Source organism: Hemicordylus capensis, chromosome 5, assembly GCF_027244095.1.
Source record: "Hemicordylus capensis ecotype Gifberg chromosome 5, rHemCap1.1.pri, whole genome shotgun sequence".
Lineage (NCBI taxonomy): Eukaryota > Metazoa > Chordata > Lepidosauria > Squamata > Cordylidae > Hemicordylus > Hemicordylus capensis.
Window position 1 is genome coordinate 115,735,152 of NC_069661.1, and position 22,909 is coordinate 115,758,060.

A 22,909-nucleotide genomic window follows, 5' to 3' on the forward strand; every position below is an offset into this window, starting at 1 on the left:
ACCACATGACAAGCGCAGTGCATTGGGAGATACCCCTGTGTGACAGGCACTCTTGGTGCCCGTCTCTGTTGCAGTCCAAGTGGTCACACGACCCCGGCACCATGGTTAAGGGCATGGTTGTGCCTTTAACCCTGGTTAAAAGGCCGGGGTAAAAAGTTGGGTCAGGCAGGTGGGCGGTGCTGGGATCTGTGCGGATCCTGCCACTTCACAAACTGTGGGCTGCCTGGGTTAGGCTGATCATGTGAATACCCTTATTGTGTATGGTTCTGTGATTCATGCTCTCCCTAGCTTTTGGAGAGAAAGGCAGCTGGCGGGGGGTGGGGGGGAAGCAAACAAATGGCTTAAAAGGAAAGGATTGTAACATTAATCAAACTTAACCGGAAGTCACAGATAATTTATATGATAGAGGGAAATTCTGGCACATTGAAAGACTCACAGAACTATCATGCAACTAAACCTGGAATCATGGCGTAGTAGAACCTCCCTTCACCAGCCCTGACAGAGTGCATTATATGCAGTACATCTGATAATATTCCTGCACAGGGGTTTAGGTACAATTTAAATGGGGGGGTGAGGGTGGGTTGGAGGACAAATGTCCCTAGGCCCCTGAGGGAGGGAGACCCACAGGCTGGGTGACAGTTTGCTCTTTGGTCTCTGAAGAGGGGGGCAGAGCGAGAGTCCACTTTCACTTTTAGCCCCAGGACCTACTCCAATCTTGCTACACCCCTGTTCCTGCAATATATTAATCTCCCACCTAATCTTCATTCCCAGTAACTGTTCTGCCATTGAGGATACAATCTTATACAAATTTCTGAGTATGCCCCATGGAGCTGAGTGAGATTTAATTCTGTGGGATTTCTGGTTTGCCAAAAATGACCCTGTTTCTCCCCCTTTCCCCTTTTTTCTCAGGTGGACAAATAGCAAAGATTAATTTCAGATCATTTGGGGGCCACTGCTGCCCCAGAAGCAGATTCCTCCCTGCTCATGTTTTCAAGCACTGACAGTCTTGTGACATCACCAGGCTTTACCTTGGAAATCTCGGGTTTTGATGCATCTGACCTGGAGCATTTCCAGATGGGGCTTTTAGCTTGCTTCTCCTCCAGAATGGAGGGTGTGCGTTCACATATTGGCCAGATTTACCCCGATGTCCCTGCGAGCTATCAGGGAGCACTCCAGACATGATTCAGGTTTTTCATTGTGCATTAGAGTGTAGCCTGGTGTATGTCCGGGGTAAAGAAATCCACTTTTTGCATCGGTTCTTCCGGGCAAATTTTGAACTTGCAGTAAAGCCTCACAATAAACCTGCAGTAAAGGCTGCTGCCGAAATGCTCCTGGCAACCCTGCTTCTGAAAAGAACTGAGCTGTTTATAGTCTGAGCCTATTAGGGATGTGCACAGAACTGGTTTGGCCAATTCAGTATGAATCCGGGTGGGAGTCAAACTGACCCAGCCTGGACCTACTTCAGGCTTGGCCAAACTGGTTCACGGACACACTCAGGTCCTTGAGGATATTCCTTTACAAGTAAAGGGGGCATCCCTAATCCTTATTAGGGGGGTGTGGGGGGTGGGCAAAGATGGAGAGGGATGGAGAGAGAAAGCGGCCTCTGTTGACCTCCGCATCTTGCCGGTTCAAATCCCCGCTGGTACTATATCAGACAGCAGTGATATAGGAAGATGCTGAAAGGCATCATCTCGTACTGTGCGGGAGGAGGCAATGATAAAGCCCTTCTGTATTCTGCCAAAGAAAACCACAGGGCTCTGTGGGCCCTGAGGAGTCGAAATCGACTTGACAGCACACTTTACCTTAAGACTAACACAAACGCAACTGAGTGAGCTTAAATCCACGTTCTTTGCCTTAAAGGAGTTCTACTGTTCTCATGGACTCTGAGACAGTAGACAAGGAGGTTCATATTTCTGCTTCAAAGAACAGATGCAAAAGTCATGAATGGATCAAAGACTAGTTCCTATATATCTGAATTCTATAGGAGACAACGCTTTGCATCACAATAGATTTTCTGAATATTTATAGAATATTTGGGATAGAAATGGTTTATTTGCTCCAGCTAGCAAATAATGTAAACCCCCAATTGTTTAATGGTTTAATGTAAACCCCCAATGGTTTGTGATAGAAACGGGCATTTGGGATAGAACTGGTTTATAGAATATTTGGGATAGAAAGAATCCTTTAGGAAGCTGTTACCAACTATTAAAAAAAAGGTTGTGATAATATAATTTTATTAAAGACCCAGCTCAGTCACACTGTACTCTCCTTACTGCTAAGTCCTGCTCAAACTCTAACCATGATGAGCTTGTAGTATTTTTCGATTCTCAAATTCCTTTTGCCTAATTGATCCATCCTTTATGCATTGGACAGCTATTCCTATATGCAGTTTATTTCTTGCTGACTTTTTATTCTGTTTGGTCTCACAGACAGTGTAGAAGATGAAATGGAAATGGCCACCGTACGGCATCGACCGGAAGCCCTGGAACTGCTGGAAGCACAGAGCAAATTCACAAAGAAGGAACTTCAGATCCTATACAGAGGGTTCAAAAATGTGAGTGGTTCTTTGCTTATAAGCTCAAGTGGCTGTACGTTCATTAAAATTAGGAAAAGCCTGACTCTCATAGTGACCAATTTTAATGTTGCAGGATAATGAGCGGTCACTTCAGTCTGTTATCAATATTCCAGCGCAATATTGTAAGATGTGCTACAATATTGATGTATTGTATGGTGGTGGTGTGATGATGGTGATGATGGTGGTGGTGGTGATGGTGACAGTGATTGATTAGTTTGCCCTTTGGTAGACAGAGGCAGAGAATGTCTTTATAAGCTGCTCATATCTTGCAGAAGGAGCTAGGTAAAGAGGCATAGAAAAAGCAAAATTAGGCTGGAGCCTGGGTAGGCAACAAAGGAATTGACAGGCCTAGGAAAGGATGTTTAGTTGAGGGAGCAGTCCAGAGGAAGGAGGGGGGCGGGGAGAAGAAGGCCAGAGAGAAAATGGGTAGACATAGGTGCATGTGGCCGGGGACTGCAGAAGTGAGAGAGACTGGAATTTACTTATTCATTTGAAATAACAAATCTAATCTTAGGATGCAGACATCTACATTTTCTATAGACAATGCTACATTTTCCCTGAGATTTAGCATTCTTTGTGAGTTCACCCCCCATGCAATACAATAAAACATTACCACATGTAGAGATTTGTGGGTCCCCCGCAAGACATATTAACTTTTGAATATGGAATATGGCTGTGGCATCACCAAATCACGTTATCATTGAAAATGACAGTTAAAAGTCATCTTCTGATGACTTCACTACAGCATGTTTGGTTGAGAGGACTGGGCTGGAGTGAAATGGATTTAAATGCCAAGGTAGTTAATCTTGTCAAGTTAGGAAGCAGTATCAATTACTAATTTCATCTTTGCCAAAGATAAGACTTTGATAATGTTGATAATGATAATAAGACAAAGATAATATTCAGAGTACAACTAAGTTTCTCTTAAAACCTTTGGAAAAATGTTTTATTTGCTATGTGTCACAACATTGTAGATTCAATGAGGAATTGATTGCAAAACCTCTGTAGAAGTGCCCCAAATAGGGTGGTACAATTTGCAGCAGCCAGAACTCCAAAAGCCCAAATAAAATTCCAAAATAAGAATGCAATGCAGCCTATGTCTAGCACCCAATTCATTTAACTAACAGAGTTATTCACTTAATGAAGTACCTTCCCTTGTATTTCATGAAATATAGAAGTGTTTAGTTAGCTGGATCACACCTTTTGCTGGAGTGTTAGATTGGGCCATTGGAGCCCATAATCATTGCAAAACATAACATCTTGAGTTAATTATTAGAACTGCAGGCCTGGGGGGAAAGGGGCTGACATCCAGTGCTTCCCCCTACATAATGTTGTTATTTGTTCCCAATTGCTCCCTGCCTGCCTTCATCAACTTCTCCTCTTCCTTTTCTCTTTGCTATTATCACTGCTCAGAATTTATGTCGGACTCCTCCTCTCCCAAGAGAGTTTTTCTGTGCGATAAAAAATGCAATTAATGCTGGGTGAGAAATATTTGATGTGGAGAGCATTTGGAAAGTATTAATTGGTGATCTTGCCAATCATTTGACATCGGTCAGTATCCTGCTACATGGAAAGTTGAAAACAAAAGTCAGTGTGGCTGTTGCCCTTCACTTGACATTTGTTGTACAAATTGAACTAATTAGGAGTTACATGTAGGAGTTACATGTAGTTACATGTAGTTCTGGAAGTTACATGTAGTTACATGTAGTTCTAGGAGTTACATGTAGTTCTGGAAATAGATGGAGGACAATTAGTAGCACAACAGTAATTTCTGTTACAATGGTGTTGTATTAAAGACAATTCTTGAAAAGTATAGGGAACTATTGTCTCATAATAATAATTAGGGCTGCAGACTTTAATCAATAGATGAATCCATTAAAGAGCTTACTGATCCATTAGAGGGGTCCAATTTTAATTAGAAAGGACAAGTTCTAGTGGTGAGACTGAAAGTCAAAGACACACAATTATTTATTGAGCCTAGTTTCACTTTGTTGTGTTGTGCTAAGGATTGAAAACAGTGGGTTGCTGCAGACATTACACTGTACTTGGGCACTATGTGAATGAGCCCTGTGCTCATGCACTCCTTCCTTCTTACCCTTGCTTGCACACTCCCTGCAAGCACTCAGATTCCCTCCTGACAAAGTGGCAAACTATAATTTGAATGGGGCTTGCATTCTGGGCAAATTTTGGTTTTCACAAGCCCCATGGTTTGCCTGGTTCAGGTGCAATGACAAACTCTGGTTTGCTGCTAAATCAGAAGCCAGGTTGGAAATCAAAGTATGTAAGCGCACAGGACGTTTTCACATAGCAACATACCAGGCTTGACACTATAGCTGAACTCACCTATGCCCATTTATGGATATCTACATATAAGGGTTTCCAGAAAAATACAAGTTTAAAAAATGGTTGAGGCAGTAGCGGCTCGTGAACGCGCCGCTGGGGTGGGTAGGTGGCGAGAGGCATATTTAAGGGGAAAGAAACTGCTTCCCAGCAGCCCCTGCGGTGGGGAATTGCCACCTCCACTCACCTGGCTGCTGGCGGGGGCTCGGCTCCGTTTATGCCAGGTGAGTGGCGGCAGCGATTCCCTGCCACAGGGGCTGCTGGGAGGCATGCTGCAGAGGTATGCACCAACTTCCTTTTCCCTTAAAGATGCCTCCCGCTGCCTGCCCCTCAGCGGTGCATTCACGGGCCCTTATGGGTTGAGGTATATGTTAGCAATAGCAATAGCACTTACATTTATATACCGCTCTATAGCTGGAAGCTCTCTAAGCGGTTTACAATGATTTAGCATATTGCCCCGCAACATTCTGGGTACTCATTTTACCGACCTCGGAAGGATGGAAGGCTGAGTCAACCTTGAGCCCCTGGTCAGGATCGAACTTGTAACCTTCTGGTCACAGGGCGGCAGTTTTACCACTGCGCCACCAGGGGCTCCTTGTAGATGAGCTATGAACATGTTATATTAAATGTGTGACTTGTATGGAGTTATAACATAATTTATAAGGCAGGCACTGAGCTGAAAAGAAGGGAAAACAATGAAAAGGAATTGGAGTAAGCCAAATTAAGTAAAAAGCATTGAGAGAAGATACACTAAAGCTGAGTAATGCTGAAGCTGAGTAATTTGGGAAAATTTTAAAAGTCTTTATGCTGTAATTGGGAAAGAGGTTTAATAGGGCCCTCAACTCCCCCGGTTGTAAAGACTGCTCCCAGCATTTTTCTGCTTCCCCACCTTCAGTACCATTGCTGATGAATCATTGCCAAGCTGCCATCGCAGTGGGAGAGCTGCAGTTTGTAACTGGCTTCCTGTCATCTCCATTTGCTTCAAAATGAAGCTGATTGCTACAGTCATTAACCTTTCAAGCCAGTGGCTCTGTGGCATGCCTTGTACAAGTGGCACTTCACAACAAATTGCCCAGACTATCAAGCATGCACTCGGCATGTAGCCTTTATTTCTCTTTTGGCCATTGATAAGTTTCTCGCAGGATTTTTCCCCTGTTTTTTTTAAAAAGAAAAAAAGCTCCTGTACTTCTGCACATTTTCCTTCCCTAAGTATTTGTTTAATACTCGGACCAGGGCCTTTCCAAGCAAATAAAACTACTGAATTCCTGTATTAGTACTATTCTTACCTCACCTTGATATGAAGGCCGAAGCATACTATAATACTGTAAATGTTTGAAATGCAGATTAAGATGGGAAAACTGTAGATTTTATTTTGTGCATAAGTGTCCTAGATATGCACTGGGTTCAAGAACAGAATATTATTACATTTTCATCAAGAGAACTGTGAAGTAGAGAACAAGGCAGCAACTGAATGTATACATTGATGTGCAACAGTCAAAACTGCAGATAAATGAATGAGTTCCATTTAGAGTCTTCCCAGGACTAAATTTTAAATCATCACAATGTAGTACTTAGAGATGTACCTGTACTTAGAGATGAGGACCGTGATTAGAGTTGCCATGCCCCCCAAAATTCCAGGTTTCACCCGGCTCTTAAGCATCTCACCCAGATTGCTTAGCCCACCCAGATTCTCCTGGATTTCAGCTTTCATTTTTAAAAAAGCAGTGGGGGGGGGGGGCTAATCTCTAGCCCTTGTAGAAGCAGAGTTGTGGAGCAAATTGTGCAGTCCCTATTCTGCTCAATAATTATTTACAAGCCAATTTACATAATATGCAAATTAGGTACCTGGATTTGGAAAGCCAGAATATGGCAACCCTAATGATGCAGTTTTAAGCCAACATGCTTGTTAATGCATATGAGCCTTGACAAACCCAAATATGGCAGCTGTGGAATCTCTGCCGGTGTTTCCCTTTTTCTGGTTTGGAAATGTTGTGGATGATCCGTGATTCCCCCCCCCCCCCATAAATGCACTTTGTTGGATTGTGATGTAGATTTTAAAACTTGTCACAGAATTTGACAAGTTGACCATCATTCTGGTTAGATATTGATAACTAACATTAACTTGAAATTTTTAGTACTCTAGATTTTACTTAATGAAAAACTGCAGAGTTTATACAGGTGTGATCCAGCCAAGATAATCACTTTTAAACCCCATTGATGAGCTATTAGGAATAGTTAAGAATGTAACTGAATGTTAAAAAAAAAATCAATAATTAATTAAGCATTAATTGAAATCAGTGGGATTTTAAGGTGTTTGTATGGATCATGATCAGTGTAAAGAGAAGGCTAAAGAAAATTTCCCCCCCCTTTTAGCCTACTTTCCAGTAGGCTTATGAGATCACCCGGCATTCTGTGTGTGTGTCGGTGTGTCCCCCACCAGCAACCTCGCAACACGGACCAATATGAACCAAATCAGGTAGTTGTAGGGACACATAGGGACACCTCAACAGCGTAGTTTGTGATGATGTCATCCACTCCGGTCCAAGATGGCAGACGCATAAACCTTTAAGGCACAAGTGGGCTAACTTGTGAACCGCTTAACTGATTTGAACCAAATTTGCTACAGCTGTAGGGACACACAGAGATGTCCCAGTGGTGTAGTTTGTGATGATGTCATCCACCTTGATCCAAGATTGTGGATGTGTGATCTTTTGAAGCGCAAGTGCACTAACTTGAGGACTGTCTAACCCATTTGAACCAAATTTGATACAGTTGTAGTGAGTGACACACAGGGACACCTCAATGGTATAGTTTGTAATAATGTCATCCACCCTGATCCAAAATGGTGGATGCATAAATATTTGAGGTGCAAGAGATTTAACTTGTGAACCTCAATTTGAACCAAATTTAGTCCAGTTGTAGAGATAGTGAAAGGAAAGTAGGCTGATTAGTTCTTACTAGAACAACTTGTTAAGACTGGAAAAGTCTCTGCAACCTTAAAACAATTTAAAACCACAAGTCTAATTAAAAAGCTTAGGTGAATAAATGGGTCTTTAGAGACTTTCTAAAAGTTGTCAGAGATGGGGAGACTCTTTATTTCACAGCAGGGAGTACATTCCAGAGTCTAGGGGTGGCAACAGAAAAGAACAGTAGCCACCGGACGAACTGGTGGCAACTGCAGACAAACCTCTTCTGATGATCTCAATGGGTGATGGGGCTCATAGTGAAGAAGATATTCTCTTTAATACCCTGGGCTTAAGCTGTTTAAGGCTTTATAAGTTATAACCAGCACCTTGTATTTTGTCCAGAAACCTATTGGTAGCCAGTGTATTTCTTTTAATGTAGAAGTAATATGATCTCTCTGAGATGACCCAGAGACCAACCTGGCTGCCACATTCTGGACCACCTGCAGTTTCCGGACTATATATAAAGGAAGCCCCACATAGAGTACATAGCAATAGTCAAGTCTGGAGGTTACCAACATATGTAACACTGTTCTGAGATCTATCTCAAGAAACAGATGCAGCTGGTGTATCAGCCAAAGCTGATAGAACGCACCTCTGCCCACTGCCTCAGCCTGAGGCACCAGGGAGAGATTTGGATCCAGAAGCACTCCCAGGCTGCATACCTCTTCCTTCTGGGGAAGTGTGACCCCATCCAGAATCAGCAGATCAGAATTGTCTCCTGAATTCCGACCCCAAGCAATAAGCACCTCCGTCTTATTTGGATTCAGTCTCAGTTTGTTATCCCTCATCCAGCTCATCACCACCTCCAGGCAGGCATCCATCCCTCCTGTTAAGGGCTGGGCTCCCTTAGCCAGTTTTGCATGCACATGTGAATAGCCTCATTGTATTTTATTAGACAATGTAAATTATTATATACGCTATATACAATGTATTATTGTATATTAAGTCCTCTTGATGTTTGTTACTTGTTTTGGAACTACATGTGTCACTTGGCTAGCCTGAGGGCTTAAGAGGCTAAACTTGGAAGACATAGTTCTATGCATTTAAGACCTTGCTGGAAATTTGAATTCCATCTATACTGATATAACCAGTGGGGAGAAGTAGCCAAAAGCTACCATTCAGCATAGTTCAGCATGCTTAAGCCCATTAATTTCAATGGAAATAAGCACAGAGTCTTGAATTATATCATCATATCTTGTGTAAATCTATGATTTGTTGGCAGTACAGTACCACAAATTTGTAATCTCCAAGTCTGGAAACTGATCAAGGCTTCTGTTAAATAAGAGAGAGAGAGAGAGATAATGTATGGTTTTTTGTTGTACAGTTACAGAGGTGCAAAAACTACCACTGCATACTGTGAACATTCACGCAATCACAGTCACAAGAACACTGGTACTTGCAATCCATTTACAAATATACATAATGAAAGGACAGCAGTGACACACTGTGAGTAGCTGTAGCCAGAGTTCAACATTTAAAAAAAACACCTTTTTTGTCCATACTGCAACTATTTACCTCCCAAGACAAAACCATTTGCCTGGAACCAAACACCATTCTATAGTCAATCACAGCAACAGTTTTAATAATATCAACTAATCAACTAGTCTGGATGCTGCTTCTCAAATACCATATTACAGAGGTTGTAAGCTAATTTTAAAACCATTAAAATTTTACTGTTGGAAAAATTTGGTAGCAACTCTACTAAGAAGATATAATATGCAAGATGAAAGTGTAGGTCAACATTTCTTGGAAAGACAGCAGTTTTTCTCAATTGTTACCTAAAGGGAAGATAACTATTGGAAGCCTCCAATCCCTCAGAAATCACAGTACATGTGAATTGTACATTAATGAGGGTAACACTCCAAGAAGGTAGAAGAATCCTGAGCCAAGCTGTTCAAGGTTTTAAAATGGTTCTCTGAGCAGTAGCCTGCACCATGCATGAGATGGGAGAGGAGCAAACAACTGACTGATCCCCTTTCTTCCTCCACCCCTCTTGTGGTCTTCAACTCTGTCACCCAGTGGAAGCCCCCCCCCTCCCTCTCTCTCTCTCTCTCTCTCTCTCTCTCTCTCTCTCTCTCTCTCTCTCTCTCTCACACACACACACACACACACACACACACACACACACACACACACACTTGTCCTGCCGCCTCCACCAAACAGCTCTATACCACTGCGACCTTTGATAATGCTTTTATAATTCTGCCACTTGTACTGGGTTATTAGGAATGCAATTAGATGTGGGGTGACAAAGTTTCAGAGAGCAAGATCAGTAAAGACCACATTACTTTTTTTACTAAAGACTATGAAAAAAAATCAATAGTCAGATTCGTACAAGAAATTTTTTTAAACAATTTGTGAGGTAATCCATAAGAACAGTAGAGGTATAAAAATAACAATGGATAAATGCATTCAGCTACGCCTACCTGTACTGATATTGTACACAAATACAGTTTCTTTCAAGTCATATATCTTTCTTTTTTCTTTTTAGCTTGACTCCTTGCCTTTATTGAATAGCCTTTTGTAGCGGATTATAGCCTTTGTCTCAGAGCAAGCTCACATGAGGTAAAGAAATGCTGAATCATCCCTGCTGAGCTTTCTGGAAAAGGCTACTCCTAAAACTCTTCTTTATTTTTGGTAGTTTCACAAATGGCTCTTTTGCTATTGGAAAAGTACCCAAAAATCCTCCACGTGCAAGCCTACATGTGGTGAGAAAACTGGTAGTTGCTAAACGTCTGAGGATGTGTCTGCACCAGAGTAAGCCCCACTTTCCAGCCCCCCTTTCTCCTGAGTTAAAAACCCACTTGAGGTTTTTGAGGAGAGGCTTGTAAAAGAAAAGAAAAAAAAAAGAAGAAACCCAGTTTTATTGAAATGCTACAGACTGCTTCCATCTGAGGCTCTCTTAGCTTTTAGTTTCAGGTAAAAATACTCAGTAGGTTACAAGAATACTTCAAAAAGCACCCTGAATGATGTTGGGGTGGCACGCTTTAAAAACAATGGTTAACTAGTTGCAAGGAAAAGGTATGTAGGAAAATACAAAAGCACAATTAAAAACTTACATAGTCTTTTGCAATGTCCTGGCTGGATGGGCAAAGGCTAGTGTTTCTTAGTTTAGTTACATTACAGTTAAACAATAATGGACCAGTATCAAGGAAATAGCACTTAATGGCGCAGCGGGGAAGTAACTTACCTATGGAGCAAGAGGTTGCCGGTTCAAATCCCTGCTGGTATGTTTCCCAGACTATGGGAAGGTGCTGAAAGGCATCATCTCATACTTTGCACGAGATGGCAATGGTAAACCCCTCCTGTATTCTACCAAAGAAAACCACATGGCTCTGTCATCACCAGGAGTTGACACCAACTCGATGGCACAACTTTTCTTTATCTTTATCAGGGATATACAAAGCACTCACAAAAGAAACAGAAAGTCTAACGCAAAATCTGACTAAACAAACGTTCCCTAGACTAAGCTTCCTGAAGCCAAAGCCCAGGTTTCCTTTTTCTTGAACTCATCCAAACCCTGGTTGAGAACAAGCCCCTGCAGTTCTTTCTTCCAAGAGCTGTAGCCATCTCCCTGTAGCCATCATCCATGGCCTCATGTGTCTTCCTGCACCTCCAACCTGCTTCTTCTAACAAAGAACTCCTTCTTCCTCCCAACGGCTCTCTAGGTCTCACCCATGTGGTGTGCTGTTTGGCTGAGCCCTGGAGTTCACCAGCCTGTCAGGGTTCACTTCTGGTTAACTCTTTAGGGGAAGGGTGGCTGATCACTACACCTTTATTGAATAACCTCTTCTATATCCCGCCCCTTCTTCTGTCTATCTTTCCTCTGTCTCACTCTGGCTTAAATAGTTTGACTCTGGACTGGTTCAGATTAACCTAAGGCTCAGTGTGTGTGCCCAGTGTGCACCCATCCTGATGTCACTGAAAGATGTTCTGATGTGCTGTTGGGATGTCCATTAATTGCATGAGAGGGACGTTCATCAGAATAACCCATCTACATGCACTCCCTCTCACGCATTAAAAGACATCCCAACAGTACATCTAGACAGCCTTTGGTGACATCAGGACAGGTGCACTCTGGGCACAACCCCATCTTGCTCATGGGGCTCACATTCATTTGAACCAGCCCTCTGACTTCTCCACCAAGATTTTGACCAATCAAAAGGGCAGTAACTTAAGCTCCTGTTTGCCTCATACTCTTTACTTCCTGGGCTGAACTTTTGAACTTTGTAAGGGAAATAATCTTATGAGCCTCCTGGAGAACTTTTAAAGTTCCTACAGGAATTTTCCTTTTTTTCATCTTCCAGGTGCTGAACTGCAAATTACCTTTTTGGAGCTAACATGGACTATCTCCAATATTTAAGCAAAATAACACACATCCCCCCCCCCAAAAAAAGTGACCATTTAACATCACTTTACTACACTGAACAAAATAAAACAATTACAGAATGGCAGAAGCGGTTCTGTTTTATCACACAGGGAATATCCTGTGTTCTCCCTGCTTTCCCAGAAGGCCAAAATAAAACAGCTCCACCAACAATATATGCAAAAATAAAACCTGCCATAAAGCAAAGCAAACTTCATGGATCACAGGGACTACAGAATGCTCCTTTTCTAAATTTAAAGGGCCATCCATATATGAAGGCTATAGTAGCTTCACTTGACTACTGTTGGGTATTACCAACTAATTCTTTTCCCTTTTCTGTGTATATCAGAAGTGGCATCCGTGTGAGAAGAAAATCTTGGCTCATTGCCTTTGGTGTGAAAACTTCTCTCTAATAAAAAAACATCTATATCCTGTCCAGCCATTATTTCACTGATGGATTTTTCTCTCTGATTTCCATAATGATACGGGGGGTGGGGGGGTGGGGGGGTGGCATTTTCAGCTGAATACTTTAGAATATTTTAGAAAAGATGTATTGCATTGTTTTTATACATTGTCTAAACTTGACTTCCAATATCAAGGACATCTTTTCCTAGACTAGGTGACAGGCTTGCTAGCTGGCTAGAAAACTATATGACTGGTTTCTGTCTCTGCAACTTGCTTGCTTGATAAGGAAGGCAAAAGCCAGGATTCGTTCCTTATCTGATTTTAGACCTTATTTATTTGCATTGTTGTATCGTGTATTTGTGTATTGTGGGTAGCCAAGGGAGAGACTTGGATGTGCATGCATGTAGGTGTGTGGTACTGGTTGTGGGATGAATGCAAATTGCCACCATTGCCATATCCCACATGTGATTTAGGCTTGGCTCCTTCCCCATTGCAGGTGGGAGAGAGAGAGAGAGCCTGATTGACAAGCAGCATACTCAATGCACTTTTAGGGAATTGAAGGCAGCGCCTCCCCAGGTGCTGTGGAGTGAACTGGTGCTGGAGTAAGGGGGAGGAAGAATCTGTGCATCGGAGGGAAGAAATGAAATAGATGTGAAAGTGTGATGACATCTGAACCAAGCCTATGTCTGTGTGTAGACACATTTTCTATTCAAATCCACTGAGATGGAGGGGTATATGCATGTTTTACAATATTAACATCAAAATATAAATAAATAAAATACATTAAACTGCTGAAGTTTACTGTGACAAATCTTCTTGCATAACATTAATTACATAGTGTGATGCATCAGTTATAAAAATCAGGGTTGCAAAGTTTGTAATCCACCAAATTTCATACATTTTGGCTACCTGCTCTATGTCCCTTCATAGAGGTGCACCTAGGTAATTTTGGAGACTGGACCTAAAGGCCTTTGGAAGCCCCCCTCCCCTGCAAATTAAGCATCATCATGCTCCACCGGGCAACCACACCACCCAGGACAGACTAAAGAGGATTTGGGGGCTGCCAGGGGCTGGGAGGCCCTGGACTTTAGCCCCAAAGTCCAGGGCTAAGAGTGCCTCTGCATGGACTGATAAGTCTCCTGCTTTGTTGCCTGTTTGGGAATGTAAAAATGATGGTGGTGGGACTCACTGTCAAGCATTTGACCAGCCATAATACTTGGCTGGTAAGCTGCATTCAGCTTGGTGGACCACAAATTTTTCAGGCCGAGCCTGCAAGGCATACTTTCATTGTTCACCTTTCATAGATTGCAATTACTTCTGGGTCAGAAGAACAGCCTGAAGGTCTTTCTTGTAGCTTCAAAGTGTTGATCTCATTAGGCATTTGCTGACGAGTGAACAAATTTGGCCTTCTAGGGATCTCTTGAGAGCCAGCACAGTTTATGAGAAACAAGCTGCATGCTTCAGGATGGCATGGTGTGATGTTATTCGTGATGGAGTTTATGAGAAGATCCTCTTGCCTTGAGGGTCTTTTTAGAATGCTTTGTATCAGGGGTTCCATAGAAATCAGCAATTCCTATAGTTTCTTTTTTTACACACTCCAAGTTTTCTCAAACAATTCTGATAACTTATTCAACTCCTATAATTTTTCTAGATATTAAAAGAAAAGGCCCAAACAACAAAGGTCTGCCTTTTTGTTATTCCCACGTTAAACATATTAATTGTCATCAGTTGATATTTGATTTGATGATTGATTGTTTTGATTTATATCTTGATCAACAGATAGAAGGCTTCTAGCATTTTACATAAATATTTACAGTTTTATATTTAAAAAATGAAGAAAGAGACAAACTTTCCCTTACAGATGCTCATACTGTACTTGATGACAGGCAACTAAAAGTGTGAACTAACTCAGCTGAAAAGCATTGTATTTGGAGTGAGATAGAGTGCTACCAAACGTCTATCCATGGTATTTAATCAGAGATGTCCTATTTACATATGCAGCAATCACTTGGTGCTGTTGTCATCAAGTGATGAACATATATGTGTAAAATAGTCTTAAAATGGGGATAGAAGAAAATCAGTAACTGTGGTTTCCCAATCCATCAACATACAGAAAATGTTTATTACAGATGTGGGCTAGTATATATCATAGAGATAGCTGACAAACTGCAAAACATCCCTCCTATGTTTCAACATGATCTCTGGATTTTGTAGACACTCTCACAAATTTCATGTTTTCGGGAACTATTTGGATGTGAGAAATTCTATGAATATATGGCACATTGTGCATTCTACACAGGGTTTTCTACAGCTACAGATCTGACATCTATTTAAAAACATCCAGTTTGTAAAGGAAGATATAGTAAATCTGTTGACCAATTAAATGATTACAGCTTTACATAGGTTTGCCAAATGATGGGGATTCTGACCTCGCATTGCATCAGTGAAGCCAGTTGAGTAGAGCGCCAAGTGGTTTGATATGACCACATAGTAAAGTCCTGGTTATTTAATAATATAATATAAATGGCTTTGGTTAAACATGGAATTGGAAAACAGAACATTAGGACCTTATACTAGTTATAGCCTCTTCTTATTGTACATAGTAATTTCAGTGATTAAGCTTGTTGATTTCAAAAGGTTTAAATGCACTTAATGCTGTGTTGGATTGCAGATGTTGTGCACTTTATTTATGTAAAACAATTGATCTTATGACAGCAACCAGAGATGAAGTAGGGCATGCATTGTCAATAATGATGCTTCGGTCATGTCACCTTTGTTCTTTTCAAAATTGAAAAGAACACTCTTTGACTCAATACAGAAGAACATAGGAAGGTTGTCATATACCGAGTCAGACAACTGGACCATTTAGCTTAGTATTGCGTACACAGACTGGCAGTGGCTTCTCCAAGGCTGAAGGCAGGAATCTCTCTCAGCCCTATCTTGGAGATGCCAGGGAGGGAACTTGTAACCTTCTGCATGGAGAACATCTTCCCAGAGTGGCTCCATGCCCTATGGGGACTATCTTATAGTGCTCACACATGTAGTCTCCTATTCATATGCAACCGGGGCAGACCCTGCTTAGCAAAGGGGACAAGTCATGCTTGGTACCACAAAATCAGCTCTCGTCCTACTAATGAGGCTGTTTTCACATGCAGCCTAACCCAGTTAGGGATACCCAGCCCGAGTTAGGCTGCATGTGAGAAGCCCCCACCCCCGGATCGGGCCCAATCCCTGCAGGCCAGCGCCACCTAGCCCGGCTTTTAAGCCCAGGTGTTAACTGAGGTTAAGGGAGCAAGTGCTCCTTTACTCCCAGCTACTTGCCCGTGTGCGAGCGTGAGCTGCTTCCAGCCCAGGTGCACACAGAAACAGGCACCTAGAGCACCCGTCTCTTTGGGGAATCCCCCAAATGCAGCACGCATGTTGCGCACTGCATTGTGGGCTTCATGGAGACTGGAACAATGAGTCCCAGCCTCAGATCAGTCTGCTCTGTTCCACGCTGCACAGAGCAGGGCTGATTGTGTGGGTGTACATAGCATCGTCCCACTGAGCAATGAAGGCTTGTCTGGAGGGAAGGCAAGGTTTGGGAGGCCTTTCCCCTGCCTGCCCAGTAGGTTGCGTGGATGGCCCCATAGCTTAACCATGGTTGGCGCTAACCATGGTTTGTTGCCTTAACTCTTGATAAGATTCCATGAGCTCTTTCTCATGTGCAGTAAGAAAGGGCTACCTGTATTGTGGAGAGGAAGCCTGAAAGTGCTTACCTCCCCACACACAAGCAGTTGTCCTTTGGGCGGGCGGATAGCTTACCCAGGTGAGCACGGACTCCTGCCAGTAGCTCTGAGGGTTGGGGTGCCGGGACACGCTGCCCCACGTCTCCCTGCCCCCCAGAGCTCCAATAATGCACTGTGCAGGTGCGTGGTGCACTATGTGGATCCTCCCTCTCCTCCCCGAGTTTGCCAGCTGCAGCTGCAAGCAGAACAGCTGACACATGATCAAATAAACAAAGTTAGGAAAGCGTGCGCTCTCCTAACTCTGTTTAGAAGGGAAGCTCCATAGGCAGGTGTGCTGCTGTGGTGCCAGCTAAATTGGGCATGATCCCGGCAGTTCAGACACGTGTGCAAAACCAGGCTGGGCTCCCTTAGCCCAGTTTTGCATGTGTGCGTGACTGGCCTCCATATGTACACAATAATTTAGCTTCCTGGAAAGGCCCCTGAGCCCAGGAGGCTGCTTGCAGCCTCCCGGTCAGAGGTCTACCCATGTGTTGTCATGTGCCACTGCTCCATTATGGTGATTGCTCCATTAACCTCATGTAAGGGGAGAGAGATTTAATGAGGCTAGTTGCTGGGAGCCACGTGGCTCCCGTTGCAACACACAATCGCCCAGTTGCGGGCTGAGCTCCTTTTGCCCCTTTTTGGGCAATTGTGGGAATAGCCTCCATGGGTTGCTTGGTGAAGTTGTAACCCATAACCATGGCTAGCACCAACCATGGTTTGCAAACTCACTTTGCTGCAGCTCCCAGGGTCGGGGTGCCAGGATGCACCCCTCCTGGAGCCCAAATAATGTACCACATGAGTGTGTGGTACATTACTGAGATTGGGTGCAGCTGCAGATGACACACGATCACGAAAACGAGGGTAAGGGAGCACTTGTTCCCTTAATCTTGTTTAACTGGGAGGCTACTTAGGTGGGTTTGCTGCTGTGTCGCCGCCAGGATTGGACGCGATCCCAGTGGTTCACACAAGTGTGCAAAACTGGGCTGGGCTCCCTTAGCCCAGTTTTGCACGCTCGTGTGAATAGCCTCAATGTCTTGCCATCAGAGGCATTCTTACCCTGGACTCTGGGGCCCCAGTCCATGGCCTCCAAGGTCCAGGGGCACCTCTTGGGGGGCTTCAGGTTGCCACCCTGCGCCTGCCCTGTATTGCCGAACCGCCAAAATTTACCTTAATTTTAGTCGCCAATGTGCACAGCTGGGGTGCGGGGTAAACCAAGCAAGCCTCCTCCCACCCCATGCAGGGGATGGGTGGAGCGGCTGCTGGGCCTGCCTGCCTGCCTGGCCCAGTGGCCCTTGATAACTGTGAGGCACTCCAAAATGCAGGGGAGCCTCATGGTGGGGGGCCTCTTGGCAGACATGGGATGGTGGCAGGAGGCCTCCCAAAATGTGGCAGGGGGAGCCTCATGGCGGGGGTGGTCCTGTTAGAGGTTGTTGATTTTTACCCACAATAGGTAAAACAGCAGAGCACGAAGGAATGAGCACACACTCCAGTTACAGAGTAGGTAGCAGAGGATGGTTTGGATATTGCAGCTATTTAGAGAAAACACATGGAGATCCTTGTGTGACTGAACACTAAACATTTATTGGTTAAATACACTTAGACAGGAAAGACCTATATCTAATCTAAAGGACTACATAGTGGATAGGTAAGGAGAGAGAGAGAGATGTTTCCATCTGCTCTCTAGGAGGAAAAGAAGGATTGTGACGCATCACAGGAAGTGCTGCAGAGTCAGATCAGGGGTCATAGAGTAGGGACAGATAGGGAGACCCTTACTCACTGTCTCTACTCCCAATGCCCCTAGTGGTCATTAGGACAGTTGGTGCAAAAGGTCGATGCACTGGAAGTTCATCTCCAACAGGTCCAGGCACCAAAATGACCTAGCTGTGCCACTGGTTGCCATAGTTAAATGCTGTGTCTACATAGAGACATTATCTGGAACAAACACCTCAACTACTGTGTTTCCCAGTGACCCATCAATTTATTTTAAGAGATATGAGCTATGGATTTACTGGGTTAAAAAGAGAAACAGTGGGCTAAGCTTTTAAAGTAGAAGTAATCTATCTAGTAAAAGAGCACCAGGAGGTAATTCTGGCTTGGGGGCTGAGAGAAGCAAATGTTCCAGAAGCAGAAGCAGTGACTACAGTCTCCCTCTCCCTCACCCCCATGTGCCCTGTGTGACTACTCAAGTGTTTGTAGCAGCAGATTTTGTACAACGATTGGAGCTCTTGGTTCTGCTACATTAAGCTTAATTACAGCTCCTGCCTCCCTTGCTGTCCTTAACAACAACAACATCGAATCCCCTGCTAGAGTGATGAGCAAGCACTGAAAGAACAAGAACTTGTTGGGAACTCTGGATTCACCCAACAGAGTCTGATGTGCTTGGGCTTCTTGTTTAACTTGGTTTGCAAAGTTATTTTCAGCTATTTGGTTGCTTAAGAAATGTTTTAAAGTTCAGTTACTTCTCTAGCTCTGAAGAATGTGTTTTGGGATGAAGACAGTGGTGACATTTATAAAGCAGGGGTGCCACTTCGAACACTCAAAGTACAGTCCAAATTGTTAGGAATAACCTCCCTTTCCCATCCCAAACCATTGAGGCTTGAGGGTCTCCCAGGCAGAACCAGGGCTCTCAGGATGTTGCACGGTGTTGCTCTCACAGCCATTTACTCCAAGATATCAACTCCTGGCTACTGCCAGACTGCTCCTTTGCCCAGTTGAGGGCCCAGATTGGCGCTACCAGAGACCAAAAAGAAAAAGGCATTTTGAAATGGAATGTGGGAGAAGGTGAGCCTCACTGCTCCTCTCCTCTGCTTGATAGCAATGCGATGAACAGATCTTGGGAGATCAATGGCTTGGGAAGACCTGGAAGGAAATTACCTCCAACAGCAACTAAATCTCATGTGTACATGCTTAAACCCCTTCCCTCAGTTAAATGTACTTATGGTAACTATTACTCAGCCAGAACAATCTGCTCTCAAGCATGGACAAGATTTCCTATTACTGATTGACTTAGCCTTGAGGACTAGAAACTCATGGTTAGATTAAACCTTAAGGACTAGCATCACACCTCACAACGCTTCTATCCTCAGGTGACTCAACCAGTCTGAATCTCCAAGACAATAGTTGGGAAAAGGACGTGTTTAGAGCAAGACTAGCCCCCATTCCTAACAGCAATAGAGTAGAAGCTTTTCCCTTTGAAATTGCCCTGCCTTGCCCTTCTCCTATGAATAGGAGTGAGGTGGAATCTATTCCATTTTTTAAAAATATCAAATCAATTTGAGGGTATAAATCCCCCCACATACACACATATACTTAGAACTAGTACTTTGAACAGTTCATGATATATCTCACGGGCCTATTCACAATCCATTCACAAAATTGTTCACAGGGATTGACTTGGTTACTTTGACCATCCACCCCATTGCTAAGTCCAGATAGAGTGCATTCCGTGGATGCATCCCAGAGATCCCCAATCTTGAGAATCCCTGGTCAAAAGAGGTGATTTCATTATTTTGGGTCTCTTTTCTTGACCTCTCATGAGCTGCAAACCTAGCTGCCTGGAGTTTCCCTCGCCAAATGGATCAACAACTACTTCATTCCAGGCTAGGAAGACTGTGCAGACAGGAAAGGAATCTCCTCAACCTCAGTTGCTAACCCAGCTCCCCTCTACAGTAGAAATCCCCTTCTCCCCTCTTGTTATTTCTGTCTTTTATCATTTAAAGCAGTGTCACAGGGACCCCGTAACCAGTGTTTTCTGATTATGGGTATTTATGTGGTCATAAGTTAAAGAGGCACAAAGCCACAACTAAGATTAAGGATGCCTTAGGCATAAAAGCCAGTCCGTGTGCAGTGCTCTGGCAAACAGCACAGAACCATATTCATGGATAGGTTTTTCCAGCTACACTGAAAGTTTGCCCAAGTTTGTTTGTTTTTGTTTGTTTTATTAATTCATTTGATTTCTATACCATCCTTCCAAAAATGGCTCAGGGCGGTTATCAGATATCTCCTTTCTGCATTCTTCCACTAATTCCCCATTTTATAGTGACCAGCCTGGGAGAACTTTGCTCTTGTGTTTGTCTCATCTCTAGCTTTAGCCTTCCCCTGTTCCTTGGAAACCATATCTAACTGTTGCAGGTTAAGGCCACCTGGTCTTCCTAGATTGCAGCTGCAGTGCATTACTGTGTCTTGCCTATCCCCTACTGTTAGCTCCCCTGATTTGCTGTTCTTTTTGTCAATTAATCCCTCTGTCTTCCTCCAGAGTACGGGGGCCGTGTGGCCCCTGGAAGTTCCAGCATGCCCTGCACGAGCATGCACAATAAGTACCTCCATCTTAGTCCAGACGGAGCAGTTAGTCCAGAATGCGGAAGCCAGGTGGGTCTCCAGGTCATCTCGGAGAGACCATACCACTCCTATTTTAAAAGATCTACACTGGCTGCTGATAAGTTTCTGGGCAGAGTACAAGGTTTTGTTTATAACCTATAAAGCCCTTAACAGCTTGGGCCCTGGTTATTTAAGAGAACATCTTTGCTATGAACCGCACTGCCCATTGAGATCATCTGGAGAGGTTCATCTGCAGTTGCCACTGGCTCATCTGGTGGCTACTTGGGGACAGGCCTTCTCCTTTGGAACACACTTCCTGCTGAAATAAGAGCCTCCCCATCTCTTACAACTTTTAAAAGGGCAGTCAAGACACATCTGTTCACCCAGGCTTTTAATTAGATATTGTTTTAATTGTGTTTTAATAGTTTTAACTTTTAAAATTTTAATTGTTGAAACATGTTAATCTTTTTATTGGGTGGTTGTTGTTTTTTTTAATTGACCTGTAAACTGCCCAGAGAACTTGCATTTTCGGTAGTATAGAAATATGCTAAATAAAATAAATATAGTGGATTTGTGTAGTCTGACATACGATCAGGCAGGGGCGTATCTAGGGTGGGGCAGGCAGGGCACCGTGCATGCTCAAATGGCCTCTGTGAGGCCCTAGGCTATGCCAGGCCTCACAGAGACCATATGATCATGGTGGGGGCCATTTTGTTTTCAGTGGCCATTTTTTAAATACAAAATTTATTTTTAAAAATGGCCACTGCACATGCTCAAATGGTCCCTGCAAGGCCCTAGAGGCCAGTGGGGGGAGGGGGAACCTTTGCAGACCCCCTCCCACAGCCTTTAGGAAGCCCCCCAAAGGGGCTACAGGTAAATTTTTTAATTTAATATAAGTCACTGTATACATGTTCAGTTTGGCACTATATACAGAGAATCAGGGCTTGTGAATACTGAGCTGAAGCTTATGAGCTAGGATTGTATTCATTTGCTCTTACTTTGCTTATTGTGATAAGTGAGTTAAACGTGATGTCTTAATAATATGGCTATTAATGGTAAGTTTGTCTTTGAGTCAGTGTGAAATCCTTAGTAATAAGGCCCACTGGGAGTTTCTTGCTCTCTTTCTCTCATTTTAACTGTCTTTCTGAAATACTAGAATATATTCCAAGCAGTGACACAGTTTACTCGGCATATCCTTTAATTCTTTTGAGAGTATCTGGGAAAAGTCAAATTCTCCATTTATTTTTAAAACTTATGTAATAGTGATGCTACAATGCATAGTAGAGAATTAGACAAGCACTTCTGTTTAATTTTCCAAGTACACCTCCAAATAGTAATTGGGAGCCCCATGAGCCCCAGCAGACTGAAATTTGTAGTTTCCCAGCATTTTTTGGTCTAGCTACGTCCACTGCTAAATAGTTTTTGAAACATTAAAAAATTAACGAGCTTGGCTTGTATTTTTCAGCTGATATTATGGTAAAGTTATCTGAAAGATGGGTGTCAGATGTTTGGACAGGGGGCGCAATTTCAGTGCTTGCCCTAGGCGCTATTTTCCCTAGGCGCTATTTTCCCTAGATACTTCTCTACGATCAGGAAAATAAGGGTAAGGGAGTGCTCACGCCCTTAACCTTGTTTAACTGAGTGGCTCCTTAGGTGGGTTTGCCACTGTGTATCCACCGAGATTGGATGCAATTCCAGTGTTTCTCATGAGTGTGCAAAACTGGGCGGGGCTCCCTTAGCCCAGTTTTTCGCACTCGTGTGAATAGCCTCAGTAGCTTGAAGCACTGGGGAAGGGGAAGACTGATTTAATTATTTATTTATTTATCTATCACATTTGTATACCACCCAAAACGCAAGTCTCTGGGCAGCTTACAACAAAACAATAAAAACAACAGATAAAAAGATTAAAACATTACAACAATTAAAATTAATTATAAGTATGTAAAACATAATTAAAACAATATCTAATTAAAAGCCTGAGTGAACAAATGCATCTTGACTGCCTTTTTAAAAGTTGACAGAGATGGGGAGGCTATTATTTCAACAGGAAGTGCTTTCCAAAGCCTCAGGGCAGCAATGGAGAAGGCCCATCCCTGACTAGCCACCAGACGAGCCAGTGGCAACTGCAAATGAATTTCTCCAGATGATCTCAGTGGGTGGTGTGATTCAT

At 43.2% G+C, this 22,909-nt stretch overlaps 1 protein-coding gene across 21 annotated transcripts in view; it reads left to right on the top strand.

Moving 5' to 3' along the window:
- Positions 1–22,909, top strand: part of KCNIP4 (potassium voltage-gated channel interacting protein 4) — a 598,831-nt gene that overhangs the window by 522,073 nt on the left and 53,849 nt on the right. For 18 of the 21 annotated variants that reach the window (XM_053252525.1, XM_053252540.1, XM_053252523.1 and 15 more), the window contains one exon: positions 2,430–2,554. In XM_053252525.1, the coding sequence (XP_053108500.1) occupies positions 2,430–2,554 (125 nt within the window). The remainder of the gene's footprint in view (positions 1–2,429; positions 2,555–22,909) is intronic. The other 3 variants (XM_053252519.1, XM_053252518.1, XM_053252526.1) reach the window with 1 other exon arrangement.